This window comes from Microtus ochrogaster (genome assembly GCF_000317375.1).
Source record: "Microtus ochrogaster isolate Prairie Vole_2 chromosome 6 unlocalized genomic scaffold, MicOch1.0 chr6_random_2, whole genome shotgun sequence".
Taxonomy (NCBI): domain Eukaryota; kingdom Metazoa; phylum Chordata; class Mammalia; order Rodentia; family Cricetidae; genus Microtus; species Microtus ochrogaster.
The window spans coordinates 7,668,529-7,684,991 of NW_004949095.1; the positions used below are offsets into that span (position 1 = coordinate 7,668,529).

The window sequence follows — 16,463 nt, forward strand, 5'->3', positions numbered from 1 at the left end:
AACTCACAGAGATCCGCCTGCCTCTGCCTCCCGAGTGCTGGGATTAAAGGCGTGCGCCACCACCGCCCGGCAAGAATTTGACTTTTTAAAGATATCATGTCTCCTATCTTTCTTCAGTAAGGCAAACATAGGTTTCTGTGAATGTACTACAGAAAGATTGTAAATTATGGCTGAGTCCCATCTTACTGTGTAGAGAAGCAATGTCACGTCTTTGTTGGTAATTCAGTTATTTTTTTAATACTAACTTTGTTCTTAGTCCCTTTCCCGTGTTCAAGGTTGTACATACATTCACATGTATGAGCTTCTTGAGGGCAAGGACTATGTGCTCTTCATCTTTGGGTCTTTGGAACCTAGCAGAGTAGCTGACATGGAGAGAGTGTTTGTTGAGTGGACTTTAACTGAATAATGTTTCTCCTTTTAGGCCTTGGCCTTACACAATATTTCAGCGAGGCTTTGACCTGGTTTTGGGAGAGCAGCCTTCTGATAAAATATTCAGGTAAGTTCACATTCAGGGATGTGCTTTTATATGTCTATAAGTCCCAGTGCTCCTCGGCCCACTGACCATTTCTAGGGTTAAACACAGGAAACACTTGGGTTTGTTCTGTCTACTTAGAAAAAAGTTTTTGACCCAAATCATACCCAGGGGCAACATGGAGGGCTGTAAAGTCAGACAGGTTCTGTTTGGGTCCAATTCCATTCCTTGCCAGCTCAGAGAACTTCAGTAATGTGTTGAAACTCTCAGAGCCTCCAGTCTCCCCGTTTGTTAAATGGGGCTGTAATACATGCCTGGCTAGATTAGAGTGGGGGATACATGAGATTATACCCCCACTTTATGAGAAAGTCCCCAGCACAGAACAGGCAATTAATGTCAGGTTCTGCTTTTCCTCTTTACATCTAATTTGCACATTCCTTATAGAGTCTTGAGTTGTTCAAAATTAATCTCTCCCACCCCTGCCTCCTTCTATTCTAAACCCTACCTTATTATTATTTTCTTTTATCTATTACCCTCCTGATCAAATGTGATGATTCTAATCCCTCCCAATTTCTACCTGCATATCTGGTAATAGCACACATTACAAAGGCTCACAAGCAAAGGGGAAATTTGGGTGCCAGCCATGAACTATTGAATTTTCATAAAATTTAATTCACACCAGGCCCTTTCTGGAACATAAGCTTATTTCCAATCTAAGATTTTATTGTTCATTCTCGTAGTCAGTTTGTCCTTCCCTCAACATGCATTTCCATGTACCTACTTAGAGCCAGAGCCTGTGCTTGGCCTGGTAGCACGGTCTTTGTCTTCTTCCATGAGCAAGCCCACTTTTGGAGGATGTGGACAGACATTCACAGGTGGATGTTGTCATAGAATGAGCTCAGTTACTGAATACCTTTGCTGGAAAGAGGCTGAGCAATGGAGAACAGGTGGAGAGCTTGCTTTCTTTGTTCCTGTAGTCGTGCGGTTGGCTGAGACTCACTTATTTTTAACTTCTCGAACTCGTTTCTCTATCAGTCACACGTTGCTTTGGTGCTGACTTTTGCCCCTGCACCACCCTCTTGAGCCTACTAGCACACACGTGTGCTATTCCTCCTCATGACTTAGGATGGACACTGCTGCAGTTCATATTTACATGATCACTTCCTCAAATGGCCTCTGCTTGCCCATCAGTCTCTGGAGTGTCTTTCTTAGGGCAGGTTGGGTCAAGTTAATGATGCTGGCTGTAGGCTGCACTTGAAATACTTGTAGTCTACTAGAAATCAGCAATATTCCTTATACTTAAATTTTCTAACAATGATTTTTATTTGGATGACTTTTTCCTTATTTTCTCAATGTTCAACTGCCAGGATCATTAAAGGTTTCTCTCTCTCTTTCTTTCTTTCTTTCTTTCTTTCTTTCTTTCTTTCTTTCTTTCTTTCTTTCTTTAAAAAAAAAAAACAACCACAACGACAACAACAAAACCAAGGTGATAGGGAATCATGAGAAATTTTGTTGATAGAATATATAAGTTCTCTGTTTCCAACAAATTGTAACTTAATAGTAAAAACCAAAGGTTTTGGTCAAATCTCTGTAAGAGTAGAACTTGCATATGAAAATATGTTCCATCTCCACAAGCATCATTTTTTTCAAGCCTGTTGGCTGACAGGCGAATGTCACAGCCATACACTATTACAGAGGGAGCAGGTGTGGTGTTTAATCCATGACTTCACCGCCTCAGGAGCCAGTGCGGTGATCAATATGTTATTAACAATTTTGGTACCTAATATGACAATAACTCTTTTCTCAAATGAATACCATGGGTTGCGCTTCAGGTATTTGGGGCACTTTTAAATTAAAGTCACTCTGACATCTAAGTCAACCATTTACTAATGGAAAGTCTGAGAAAAGTTTGATCTGACCAGTGATGAAAATTGGCTATTTATTTGCTGTTGTACTGACTCATGATTTTTATCATGATCAGTTCCAAGCCACTGCATATTTCTCTAGCATGTGGAATAGAGTTTAAATTCTGGCTTTCAAATCTTTCTACCACTGAATGTTAACAGTCAGCTATGAAATAAGCTGCTCTTCTCCTGTGGAATTTTCCATTCATGGTCAAATATGGCTTCTACTCTCTCCAATTCACTGCATCCAGTATTTTCTCAAACTATCATTCAGCCAGATTGCATCTTTCCCTCCTAATATAAACATTGAACATTTCCATGGTCCACACCAGGTTTCCAGATCTGTTGTCTCTTGAACATCCATTATTCCAAAGCACTATTTCAGATGTTGTAGGAATGACCTTGATGGGCTTGATGAAGGAAGTCCCTGTCCTTAAGTTTGCAGACTTGCCCAAGAGGTGGTCTTTTATCTGTGGCCCTATGTGATAATCCCTAGGCTTTGTAAAGACTAATGCACCCAGCACAAACCAACTCAAAAGTACTGGGACTTGTACCCAGGGAATGAATACTTTTTTCTAAAGACATTATGGAAAATTTTATCTACATATATGATTGATAAACACTGCTATAAAGCTTCTGTACTGTTTCACAATGAATGACTATGGTAGTTCATTGTCAATTAATTTATCTCAGACTTATTTTTAACTTGGCATTTTTCTTTTGAATGAGATGGTTACCTTCTTGAAGAAAGAAATGGTTCCATAGATCAGTTTATACATTTGATATAGTCTTGAACATTTGGCAGGTAAGTATAGAGGGTCATTTTAGGTATCTCCCGAGCCCTTGAAATTAGACAAGAAAAGGCTATGGATGGTGAACTCAACTTTGAAAAATAACAATCCCAAGATAGATGCAAGAGGGCACTGGTTCACTCAGCTTGCTTTTATACCAAAGACAAAGACATTCTCATGATACCCCATTCTGAAGATCCATCCATTCCACTGGACTCTCTGGTGCCAAGTATGAGTGCAGGATACGTGTGTGTGTGTGTGTGTGTGTGTGTGTGTGTGTGTGTGTGTGTGTGTGTGTGTGACCTCCCCTTCAAGTGTTTACCTTCATCCCTGAGAAAAATATTTTGCCCTAGAAAAACCTGGCCTGGGAAGAGTGAAGACACCTGGTCAAGAGCTCTCATGTTTTCCCACGTTCTATTTTGCACCAGGCTAGAGAGACCACAGAATTATTCTGTCTAGTACTGTCTAATGAATGTTTGCCTCTAGACAGAAATTTCTAGCTGGGCTTCAATGGGATTGTGCAGCATAGAGCTGAGTCCTCAACAGCAGTGGTCACCACCAGCTGTCTCTAAAGAAGGCCCGACGTGGGAGAGCATTCCAGATGCTCGCTCAAGCTTCCCTTGGGTGATGTTTTTAAAGTCATCCCTGCCAAATTTACATGAATGAGGGACAGATGAGATTTCAGGACACAGCTTTTTTTTCTAACAGTTTAGACTATATTTGGTTTTTGGAGTTGTTCGGTAGATTTTGTGTATGAAAGAAAGTTTTAAAATTTCATAAGCACCAGCCAGCATGGGCTGTCAAGCCTCTGGGATCCATATTTGACCAACTCCATATTTCTTTTCTACAAAGGTTGACCTTTCAGAGGTCACTGATATCCTTATGGTATTAGACAGTGGATTTGTAAACCGGGGCCAGAGAAATCACTGGAGAAGGCCATCGTGAGGATAAATGAGTAGCTCTGCCAACTGCCTGTCCTTTTGAGTTCTCAGTAAGTGTTAGATTCATACCACATCTAACTGGGCTTCCATTATAGGGTTTCACTTTAACTCTACCAAGACTGAAGGAGACTACCTTGCTTTACTTGCTAACTAATATAGTTAGTTTCTCATGAAAACTACATCATGGTTGTTAGATCCATCCATACTCAAAGTTTAGCTCACATTCTGTTTGCCATGAATAATTAGCTTCACCAATGTATTCATTAAATTTGTACCTCCTGGGTATGTCACCCAGATGCCATTGAAAATGAAGGAAACAAAATATTCTGTTGATTAGTTAGTAGCTATTTATTGGTGACATCTTTAGTCTAGGAACTGTGTTAAGTGCCCTCTGCTACCCAAGAATGCACATTCTCCTTAGAGACGATGAACCCAGAAAAAGGACAGGCACAATTCAGTACATGAATTGCAGAGATTATGTAATGTGGAAAGCAGAATGCCACTTGCTTGGCCTCAGTGTGGAAGACCAAGCTTCTGGAAGGACTTTCTGGAAGGGTTTGTGTCTGTAAATGGGTGTTTAAGTGAGTCAATTGAGGTGAAGAAAAGAGGACATAAAATCCAGAAATAAATAATAATAGAAGCAAGTATTGTGATTAAAAGTGTAGAAGGATGTTAAGAACCACAGTCATATGACATGGAGGGGGCAGAAGTATGAAGCAGGGAAGATGGGATCAGAACGACAACTTCAGAACTTTGAACTTTGCATGCACGGGAATATGTCAAATAGTTCCAGTTGGCATAAGTTATAGATGGCTTTTTCTTAGGACCACTATGAGATGGTTGAGCAGGAATTCCATAAAAATAATTAACCATCTTAAATGTACTAGAACTGACAACTATTTCCTAAAACCTGTTACATTACCCAAATAAAAGTATAATTTTAACCAAAATAGAAGACAATGGTCAATGTCCAATGAACCACAGAATACTGATACCATTCAAACTTGTGGTAATTTTCTGAAACAGTACATGTTAATGTTGCCCTTGTTCAAGCTGACTAGTATAAGTGAACACCTCAAGAATGTCCTTTATGAAATCATACAGATGTCTGAAGATTATTGTTGTGGGATATTGGTACACTATGTGAAGATATATTGCTATAATTTGTTTAATAAAGAGTTAAATAGCCGGGCGGTGGTGGCGCACGCCTTTAATCCCAGCACTCGGGAGGCAGAGGCAGGCAGATCTCTGTGAGTTCGAGACCAGCCTGGTCTACAAGAGCTAGTTCCAGGACAGGCTCCAAAAAACCACAGAGAAACCCTGTCTCGAAAAAAACCACAAAAAAAAAAAAGAGTTAAATGGTCAATAGCTAGGCAGGAAGAAGTTAGGCAAGATTCCCAGGAACAGAGAGGACTCTGGGAGAAGAGAGGTGGGGAGACACCAGGAGATGCAGAGCAGGCAGGATGTACAGGAGGAAAGGTAACAGCCATGAGACATGTAGCAGAATGTAGATTAATATAAATGAGTTAACATAAGTTATACGAGCCAGTTAGGAACAAACCTAAGCTAAGGTCAAGCTTTCATAATTAATAAAAATTTCTGTGTAATTATTTGGAGCAGGTGGGACAGAGAAAGTCTCTTTACATACTTTCCTTGTACCAAGTGTCAGCTGCTCAAGTGCTTGGCTGTACAGCAGGACTTTAAAAGAGCCGTGCCTATCTCTGTATGCTGGTCCTCCCTGAGACTACTTTCTCAGGCCCTATGTGGATACTGAGCCCTGGTGCAGGAGAATTGTCTGTATTTTCTCAATCATGTTTTAAATAAATGCTGATTGGCCAGGCAGGAAGTATAGGCCAGTCAAGCAGAGAGGAAGTAGAGGCGGGGTGATGAGAACAAGAGAATTCTGGGAAGAAGGAAGCTCATTCTTTTCAGTTCTGCCCAGACCACCAAAGAAACAGGATGTGACCTGCCCCGCTGAAAAAGGTACTGAGCCATGTGGCTAACATAACATAGATAAGAATAATGGGTTAATATAAGCTACAAGAGTTAATAAGTAGCCTGAGCTAATGGGCCAATCAGTTCTATAACTAATGTAGACTCTCTGTGTGAATTTCTTTGGGGGCTTACCAACTCGGGGAACTGAGCAGGACAGAAACCCCAACAAGCAGTCCCTCATGTTACAGAGCCCTACATTGGGTCTTTTTCTCTCCCACCAGCTCCCAAATAATGACACAGTGACTTTTTATTAATTATGAAAGCTTGACCCATATCTTAGGCTTGTTCTTAGCTATTTCTTATAACTTAAGTTAACCCAGTTATATTAATCAATGTTCTGCCACATGGCTCATGGTTGTTCCCTCTCCTCCTGTACATCCTGTTTGCTCTGCATCTCCTGATGTCTCCATACTTCTCTTCTTCCAGAGTCTTCACTGTCCTCAGAAGTCCCACCTAACCTCTTACTGCCTGGCTATTGACCATTCAGTTCTTTATTAAATCAACCACAGAAATATATTTTCACACAGTGTAAAACATCCCACAACAGGTCATATATTAAAATCCACATTTAATTTTAAGTCCCAGATTCAGTGCACCTTGGGAAAAACATCATTCCTGGATCAATCTGTTATTACTATATTACCAGATGTGTGTGTGTGTGTGTGTGTGTGTGTGTGTGTGTGTGTGTGTGTGAGAGAGAGAGAGAGAGAGAGAGAGAGAGAGAGAGAGAGAGAGAGAGAGAGAGAGAGAGAGAGACTGCTATGCCTTCAATAAATTTCCTGGTTGTTTTCTTAATGAATACAGCAATAGCCTTTTGTAGTCTCCCAGCACCACCAAGTCATGGTCTTGCCTACTACCTCACATTCCGAGAAGCCGGAGGACCTAAGAGCATTCTACAGAGAGAGAGAGACATCTCAGAGTATGACCAGGAGTTCAGAGGATTCAGAGGAGTAGAGCACTAAGAAACAGAGAGCAGAAATGGGAGAAATATCTACCAAATCAGGCCACATCCGACTTCCACAGACATGTACCCCTTTCCCAGATCCCCTATAGAGATACTGGAACGTGCCTTCTTCTCTTTTAGCAATTCTGATGGCAAGGACTGTCATTCAGGTCATGGGAAGGAATGACATAGCTGAGCATCTCCAGTCTGTAGGGTTGTCTGTGGTTAACATTCTTGGGCTCATGACATACTTCATAAATATATACATATATACAGCATCAGTCTGATTTCCTGACATCTCAGGCATCCCAGAGATGGGAGAAGACTGTGTGGGCTAGAGAAGCGAGGAGCAAGGCTCTGAAACGTGGCTGTGAGCAGCATGCTGATGGTGCTGGTGCAGCGTTCTGCTTAATTGCACTTATCCTTCCATTGTTTCTCCCTCCACATCAAGTTGGGAGGAGACACTAAGCTGCCACTGCCTTGTGATATTCCACCCACATTGGCTTTTATCCATCTGACTATTTTTTTTTTACTGTGAATATGGAACATTTTAATGTCTTTGAGATGAAATGAATGAATAAATAAACAAATAATCTCTCCTGGTTTCCTTAAGCTCTCCCTTGAAATGCTGATTGATTCTTTTATTCCTTTTAGCTCTTGTTATAAGAATAAATAAAAAAAAGAGTCTTCCCTGCATCCCATGGGTTATCATTGTTAGCTCAGGGTGTGGGTAGGAGTTCAGAAAATAAATCTGGGCCTGTTTGGTTCATTTGTTCTCATTTGTACATCTCTTTCTTTGCTCACCCCTGGAGGCCCCTAACTTCACTCACTTCTATTCCTGTTATACAGAAGCCAGAAAAGGAAACATTTTCTTGTCTTTTCCTTTTTAGGGCTCCCCCCAAATAGAAAGAAACCCTGGCTGCCACTTCAGGTTCACAGTCACGGGATGAGGATGGGGGTGGCCAATATCCCTTCTCAATTAAACTGCTTCCAATTTCCATATGACTTAACACAAAGGAGGATCAGCTTTAAACCTAGAAAATCTGAAACCCCCTTTTTATGACTTGATAAAAGCCACTTCTGATATCTGGTGAATGGGTACCGTCATCAGATCTTCTGTTCTTTGGCCTCATGAGTTTGATGAGGCCTCTCTGTCTTCCTCTGGCTCAGTCATGCTGTCCATGCCAGATAATTTCAACTGCTTCACCTGTCTGAAGAGCACTGCAGGGATGGGGAAGATGAGAAAGGAGCAAGCAAGGACAGAATTCCAGATCCCCTGGTGTAATTCCTGTGCTGTATCAAGACTACTTTATATGTAGGTCTCTGTAGTCACCTGGTTTGTGGGTATCTGCAGAGTCTTCAGGAAGGCTGAAGAGGAAGCAGCTAGCAACAGAATGCTGGTGGGCAGTTATGCTCAGCTATAACATCTGGTGTGTGTGTGTCCACCCAGATTTACCTACACTCTTGGGGAAGGCATGTGGTTGCCCCTCAGTAAAAGCTTCGTGATTCCACCAGCTGAACTGGCCATAAATCCATCAGCAAAGTGTAAGACCGACATGACTGTGATGGAAGATGCTGTGGAGGTCAGGTGAGTCTCACTTCAGGGTGGATTAGGAGGTAGAGTGACAAGCTACCTGAAGCTACCATAACTGGGGGGGGGGGGGCATATAACAAGCTGAAGTTGGCAAACTGCCTTCAAGCTCCCGATATATACACAGCCAGGATCTGCTATTTATCTGGGTCAATATTGCATAACCCAAGGCTCATTCACTGGAAGAGGACATAAAATTAGAGTTTGTAAGCACTTCCCACAAGCCTCAAGGACTGACAGGCAATAAAATGTTAATATCCATGCCTACATTCATATCTCCTTCTTTGACCAGGCATTATAACATTGGCTTACTTCCCAGATATGGTGAATGCCCATGATTTGCTAACTCAAGGCTTTGAGCATGGCTAATCTTCAATTTTTATAAAAGAGTGAGACCAGAAAAGGCAGACCAGATTGGAAGACAGAAAGTAAGAACACTTGTTGCTTTGGGAACCTTGATTCCTCCATTGCTTCTTCCTGCAGAGAGGAGCTGATGACATCATCATCCTTTGACAGCTTGGAAGTTCTCTTAGACTCCTTTGGGCCAGTGCGTGATTGCAGCAAAGATAACGGAGGCTGCAGTAAGAATTTCCGCTGCATTTCAGATCGCAAGCTGGACTCTACTGGTTGTGTGGTATGTCCATTCTTCTATCCTATAGGTTCCTCTATGGGGTGGGGATAACATATAATACAATTGTACAGAAGAAAAAATGTGTGGTAGCCATGTGTGACCACCATCTACCCTAAATTAAGAATTTTTCTCTTGATAGGAACAAAGAGTTAATCAGTCCATCAAGAAATACCCAAAGAGCATTACTAGGTGTTCTAGATCTTTCTAGAGAGACTTCCAGACTTTCCAGTCTTACAAGATAGTTGGTAAAAGCTATTTGAAAACTAATCAATTGCTTTCACAATTGTTGTTGGCTCCAAGACTAATAGCAAGTTTTAGAAGAAACCCACCTACAGCTAGGGATATGAAAAGAGTAAGTTATGCTCAAAATGGTAGAGAAAAACATAAACAAACATGGCATCAGAACTAAGAGAGACGGCTCAGCTGTTAAAGGTTAAGGCTGGCAACAATATCAACAAAAAGACCCAAGTTTAGCTCTTAGTGCTCATGCTCACCTCTCCAGCTTCCTCTCTAAAGGCAGGCATCTCTGCCTTTAGAGTTGGAAGTAGACCTTGTCTCCAGAATGAGTTCTAGGCTAGCCAGGACTACATAAATCCTACATATTGTGATCAATTGGAACTTACATTAGGGAAATCCTGCTTCTCTAAAAAGTGGGTCTCTGTTTGGTTTTGCTTTTTGTTTTCATATCTATAAACTTAGATAGTTTAAAAACAGGTAATATTGTTAACCAGTAAGACTTTAAGGGCTAGGATTACTCTGCTATCTCCCAGGTTATAGATATGAAGACAGTTCTGGACTGGGAAGGTAAATGGAGGCAGGAGCTGATGGAACCAGCAGGCTGGTTCCTTTGTGTTGGCCATTGCTGTTTCTATTGACAGTCATCTGTTTTTAGTCCTACCTTCTTTAGAGATTTGGAGGGGAGAATCACGAACTATTCAGGAAGTTAGAGGGCCTTGGTCAGGGAAGGATGGCAGGGAAGATGTTCAAAGTGAGAACAGAGGAGGAAGGGAGCATTCATTGAGACATGTGGTCTGCAATAATGGCCTGAGGGAAAGGACTGGGAACTTGCAGCCCTGGGAGTGGCTATGGTGCCCCATTTAACTTCCCATTCTGACAGCTGTGATGTGGGAGGGGACCCAGAGCACGGGAAAACTGTGAAGATGCTGAGCCAACACCATCTTTCACCCTCCTTCTTACCCAGCTCTGAGCATCTGTTCCATTCAGGAATCTGTTAGGTCTCCATGATGAATGCCTATCTGGTGTCCAGGGTGTAGTCTCCAAACTGGTACCAACTAAGCTGCAAGCTGCAGGGGTCTGGCTTATATCAAAAAGAAGTGGACATGAAGAAAAGCAAAGGAAAGATACATGACAGACAGGAGGATCTGGCAGATACCCAAAGAGAACAAAGAACAGAGGGACTCTTGGGGAAATACAAAGGAAAGCACTTGTTAGTTCAAGGCTTCCACAGGCAATGATGCCCATCATTGCTCTCCTTCTTTGGCCAGTTCCACATACCTGAGTTTCCCAGGTGACAATCTCATTGCTCAAATGAACTCCATGATGAGATACTTTTGTTTTTCTCTTTTACCATCCTGCATGCTTTTCTTTACCCTGATTTTAATCTTCTATTCCTTATTATTTTCTGGGGTCATTTTAAGTACTGAAACCCGTGAACATAAGTGCACCTATGGGATCCTTCCTTGCCTACCTTTATCCACCCACATGTGATTAGAACATTCATATGCAAGAATTAACTCTCCTTTTCTTGCTACTACTTCTTATCAGGACCCTTCCTCCAGGGTGGGAGTTGCCTGTCAGGTGCCTTCTGTTGGCCACGCTTGGCCTTTCACTTGGCATGTATCTGTGCTGATGGAGTCCTATAGTTTCCACATTGTGATCTGTGAGACGGAGCTAGCAGGAATAGTTCTGATGAATATGCATTTGCAGAATTGGAGCCACTGAAGAAAGTCACCCAATTATACCAGTACTGTATTAGCATAATTCTTTGAAGTCACTATTCCACGTGGCTCCCAGAGGGAAAGGGGCCAAACTGATTGGCAGACACATCCCATTCACTGTTTCTCATTGGGTATGAAGTGTATGATCACTAAACTAAAGGATAGAGTATGTTAGAGCTCATTACGAGGTTTGTGACCCTACTGAAAAGACGACTAGGGATCTGACTTTGAACCTGACCCAAGTCTACTGGGTCATAGACATCTCTATTGTCTCAAAGTCCTGGTGTGTTAGTAGAGTGGTCTTTCATCTAGAGGTGGGCTGGAGGCAAAGATAATTGGTACCCTCTGCAATTTGGGAATTGACAAGCCTCTGCATAAAGACCCTTATTTTCAGTCTTTTGTGTGTTGAATGGAAACACTTCCCAACAAATACATATTTTTATGAAAAGAGAAGAGCATGAGAAACCAGAGCATGCTGGACCTTTAGGAACCTGGAAGGAGTCAGAGATAATGGACTTTGAAGAAGACACAGCTGTGTGTTTTCTAATTTAACCCAAACCAGACAGGTAGGATTCAAGTTATGTCCATGCCATCTGCTCAAAGAATTTTAGAATGAATTCTCTCTAGGAAGGCTCTTTCAGTTATGCACCAACTCCCAGGGGTTAATTGCCTCCAGGTAATTACCCTGTTGTTTATATAGTCTCCAAGAACAGGAATCCAATGCCTCTGAAAGGCAGAACCTTGTGCAAACCTTAGCATACCATTACAAAAATGCAACTCCTCTCCAATAACTGGGGACTATGAAAGCTTCCAGAGGATTCCCAGAGCATAAGGCTGCTCCCCCCCCCCCCCGCTGATGACCAGGCCTTATTCATTGTGTTCAAAGTTTCCTCCACCAGACACCTTCGAATTGCTGCTGGAACAAATCACACTGATTTCAGTGACTTAGAACTCTATGAGTGTATTATATTACAATTCTACTTGCAAATCCAGGGTGAGGTTATTACTGATCTAAAATTAAGGCACTGTCTTCCTTTCTGGAAGTCCTAAACAGAACCAATTCCTCTACCTTTTTCAGTCTAGAGTCCATAAACTTTCTTCAGGTCAAGACTCTATTGCTTTATCTCTAACTAAAGTTAGAGAGACTGTATTTTTTTAGCCATCATTCTGCAGCATATCTCTTCCATTCTGTGTCCCTCTTTCACTTCTAACAACTCCCTGTGATTACATCAAGCCAACCTAAATAATCCAAGATAACCCTCTCATTAAACATCCTTGATTTAATCCTATCTGTAAAGTCTTTTTCTCCATGTAAGGCTAGATATACTCTTACATTTATACGAATGTATTACAAACATTGGATGAACCATTCATGAGTAATGGCAGTGGAAATTGAGTAGACTTAGCAGACAGAACTCCAACCTGCCCCACCCCAGCCCCAGTTTTCCTGAGGGCTTCCATATCAACTATTATAGTGTGTGTGTGTGTGTGTGTGTGTGTGTGTGTGTGTGTGTGTCTACATTCATGCCTTCATGTAGAGGCCAAAGAGAAACATCAATTGTCTTTCTTAATCACTTCCTACCTTATTCTTTAAGATGAGATCTCTCACTAAACCTAGATCTCAAGAATTCAGTGAGACCACCTTGACGAAAGCCACAAAGCCCCAGAGATCCTTATGTGTATATCTCCCTGGTGGTGAGATTACAGACATCCGTATAGACCAGGTCTGTATTTCTATGCTTGTTGAGAATATAAACTCACATCCTCATGCTTGGGTAGCAATCATTTTTCTGTCGGATCACTCCTGCCAACCCCCTTCATTCTCATGAAGCCTCCCTGCTGAGGTTCAACATAAAATGTGCCATGAGAGTTAGACAATTACTACCACTGCTATACCAAAAGTAAAGGAAATGGGAAATTCTCATCTGCAGACTCACACCCATGCTGAAAATGCCCAACAAATGCTTTTGTTTTGTAAGACATTGAAATAGATGGGATAAGTAGAGTAAGTAGACCATGGCCATGAAAGGAGCAGGGTCAACAGCCCTTCATTCTTGTATGTGAAACTCATGACCTTCCCTGCCAGACCATTATGGCGACTCTGACACCCTTCCTCCGTGTGCTGTCCATGATGGTTTCCCATAACATGTGTCATTTTACCATTGCTAGAAAATGAATATGCAGGGGCCTTACGGATGAGCATCTCTTCTTCTCTCTGTAGGACAATAAGTAAATGAATACACTTCAGAGATTTCTAGAGAAATTGGGGCAGGAAACCACAGCAGTCTGAAATATAAATTTAACTCCATCATACTTTTCCCCTTTGGAGAAGTCCTGCATGTCTTGGACCAGCATGTGAAAGCCTATCAAGAAATTGTGGAAATCATCACTTGCAAAAGGAGTGAGATTGTCGCATAGTAAAAAAGAACCCATTTCCAGTATAAAATGTGGCCACATGCCTTATTAATCATCCAAGTTCAGTGATGCAAGCTCAAGTACTGATCTCTGTCCCTCTTCTCCCAGGGAACACGAATAAGCGCATGCGTCCATCCCTCATAGTTATCTGCCAACAAAGTGTCGACTTTGTAATCTGGAACTGAGGTATCTGTGGCCTCCAATTTAGTCTCCTAAGTAATTAATCAACTAAAACTCATTGATAGAAAAAGAGGGGGAAAGATGGCAAAGAAAAAGATTTGAATGGGGAAAATCATTTTAATCTCATTAGCAAATTATGCCTTGGACCAGTAATGAGTCAAGAAGTCATGAAAACCTCATGGAAAGATGATTAACCTTGTGTATTTTAGGGGTCACTGAAGTATGAGCTCATTTATTAGACCTTCCTGGTGGGGGAGGGCTATGGCTATAATAAATGGACTTTTTAAGTCTGTACTTCATAAAGTCCCTGGGACTACTACATATAACCTATGCAAAGTGGGGTTAATATATGACCTTGGGGCTCTCTCCTGTGCAAATGGTTCTCATTCAAGGACCAAATGGAAGGATTATCCACAGCCAGAAAGAGAGAATACCCAAGACTTGCCAACAGAAAATGCAACTTCTATAAACAAAACTCCCCACACCCCATGGCTGGAAATGCACCTACTTCCGGAAGCAGGACCACAGTTGGTTGCAGCCTCTTTATGTTCAGATCAAGATTTTGAGGAACCTGAAATTTAAATGTATAACACAGGGAAGACACGTGAGAAACCAAATTTATTCCATAGATGCTTGAATGATTACCTCCCTAGGGAATGGGTGCTCTGGATAAGAGCTATGAAGAAATCTCAGTTTTTCATTTCAACATTGTTTTTTCCTGGAAATATTTCTAAAATGCTCTGAACTGCCGCCCCAGTTAGTTACAGTACAATAAAGATAATTGCATCCTTCTCAGTGACTGGGAATCTTGTTTTGCCTTCAAGGTCATCACTCTAGACAGCTTGCCGTGTTTTCTGCTAAAATAGTTCCACTAATAACATGGTGTGTGTGTGTGTGTGTGTGTGTGTGTGTGTGTGGTGTGTGTGTGTGTGTGTGTGTGTAAAGAGGTACATAAGGAAAATATTAGGATAAATCTATAAGTCCATAATTCATCTAAGAATATGCATCAGAAATTACTTCACATAGTCAAATAGCAGATCTACAGGATTGCTTTGCATTGTTGACACATTGCCTTTATTTCTTCCAAGGAATCCAGATTTTATCACAGGTGCACAGCAAAATGTCAGAAACACATATAAGCTTTGTAGTCAGACAGATCTAGGCCCAGAGTTTGTTTCTGCCATTTCCACCATGTCAGCCTTAAACAAGGTTGCTTTTCTGAGCTACCCATAAAATGGAGACAATAAAGTGTACCTGTGTTGTCGGGACTACAGAAAATGCACACAGATAAAAATGGACCACAAAAAGAATTGCCTAATTCAGTACAGCTATGGCTAGTGAGTTAGCTTTACTTAGAAGAACAAAACTCCAAAGTGGACAAAATCGCAGACACCGTCTTCTCTCCAAATCTTTGAAGAGAATCTGATATCAGGCGGTCAAGTAGGAACAGCTATGGTCATCTTGGCATTAGGGCCAGGCCAGATGTGACTATGCCAGGACGAGGCATTCTGAAACAAAACTGGCTCCTGTTTCATTTAGTGAAGTCATTGTCAGAAGTTGTGCATGATGGAGCACTCTGAAAAACATCCGGTGGCTGAGGAGCTGGCATGTCCTGGCTGGGGACTGATAGAGTTATCTGGTGTGAGGGTTGAAATTATGTTAAGTTGGATTGACAGGACAATTGGCTTTTTCTCTCTTGGTGGCTTTGTCAAAGGAAGGAGGGGAGAACAACTCCTGCCCACCAGTACAAGACATTTAATTCCAACAACACTGTGTGTTTCCATACCCAAACCATGCCTGGGCAGTCACATGGTGCCTAAGCCAGCCCCCTCTGGTGACACATCTGGCCTAACAGCTGGGTGGCCACGGAGTTTAATGGGGGGAGGAACTAACAGATCGTGGGGTGCAATCCTCAGCTTCTTCATTTGCTTGTTTGCCATCATAACCATTCTGGAGAACATCTGGGCATACACAGCAGGGGCTAGCCCTTGGAATTGCCTTTAAATGCTGCCACCTTCCAACTTTCCATCTGCCTTCTTGGAGAGAGGGGATGGACAAGCTGGGGGCCTGGCAGGTTGGTGGGGGGCATTTGTTTGGGAAATTGCACAATTGGTGTCAGTAAACAGTGCATATCCTGCTGTGGTTGTTGACTAGAGAAAGAGTGGAGAGGAGAGATGGCTTTCAGAGACACATCTGCCTAAGCACTAAGCTCTGTGCTGAGCCAAGATGTCTGATGGAAGAGAGAGGGGACAAGCCAGGTAGTAGGGAGTGAAGGGAGATGAGGTTACACTGCCAAGTTTCAGAAATTTGGTTTGGGTTTTGAAGGAGTGTCCTGCAAGATATAGATAGGTAGATAGGTAGGTAGTTAGATAGATAGATAGATAGATAGATAGATAGATAGATAGATAGATAGATGATAGACTAGTGATAGATACATAGATAGATGATAGATACATAAATAGCTAGATAGATGATAGCTACCTAGAAAATAGATTGATAGATGAATTAATAGGTGATTGATATAAATAATAGATATGATAGATAGATAGATAGATAGATAGATAGATAAGAGATAGATAGATAGATAGATAGATAGATAGATAAGAGATAGATAGATAGATAGATAAGAGATAGATAGATAG

At 41.7% G+C, this 16,463-nt stretch overlaps 1 protein-coding gene across 2 annotated transcripts in view; it reads left to right on the forward strand.

Moving 5' to 3' along the window:
• Positions 1-16,463, forward strand: part of Astn1 (astrotactin 1) — a 346,089-nt gene that overhangs the window by 237,229 nt on the left and 92,397 nt on the right. For both annotated transcript variants that reach the window (XM_005363931.3, XM_005363932.3), the window contains exons 9-11: positions 422-496; positions 8,497-8,634; positions 9,121-9,271. In XM_005363931.3, the coding sequence (XP_005363988.1) occupies positions 422-496; positions 8,497-8,634; positions 9,121-9,271 (364 nt within the window). The remainder of the gene's footprint in view (positions 1-421; positions 497-8,496; positions 8,635-9,120; positions 9,272-16,463) is intronic.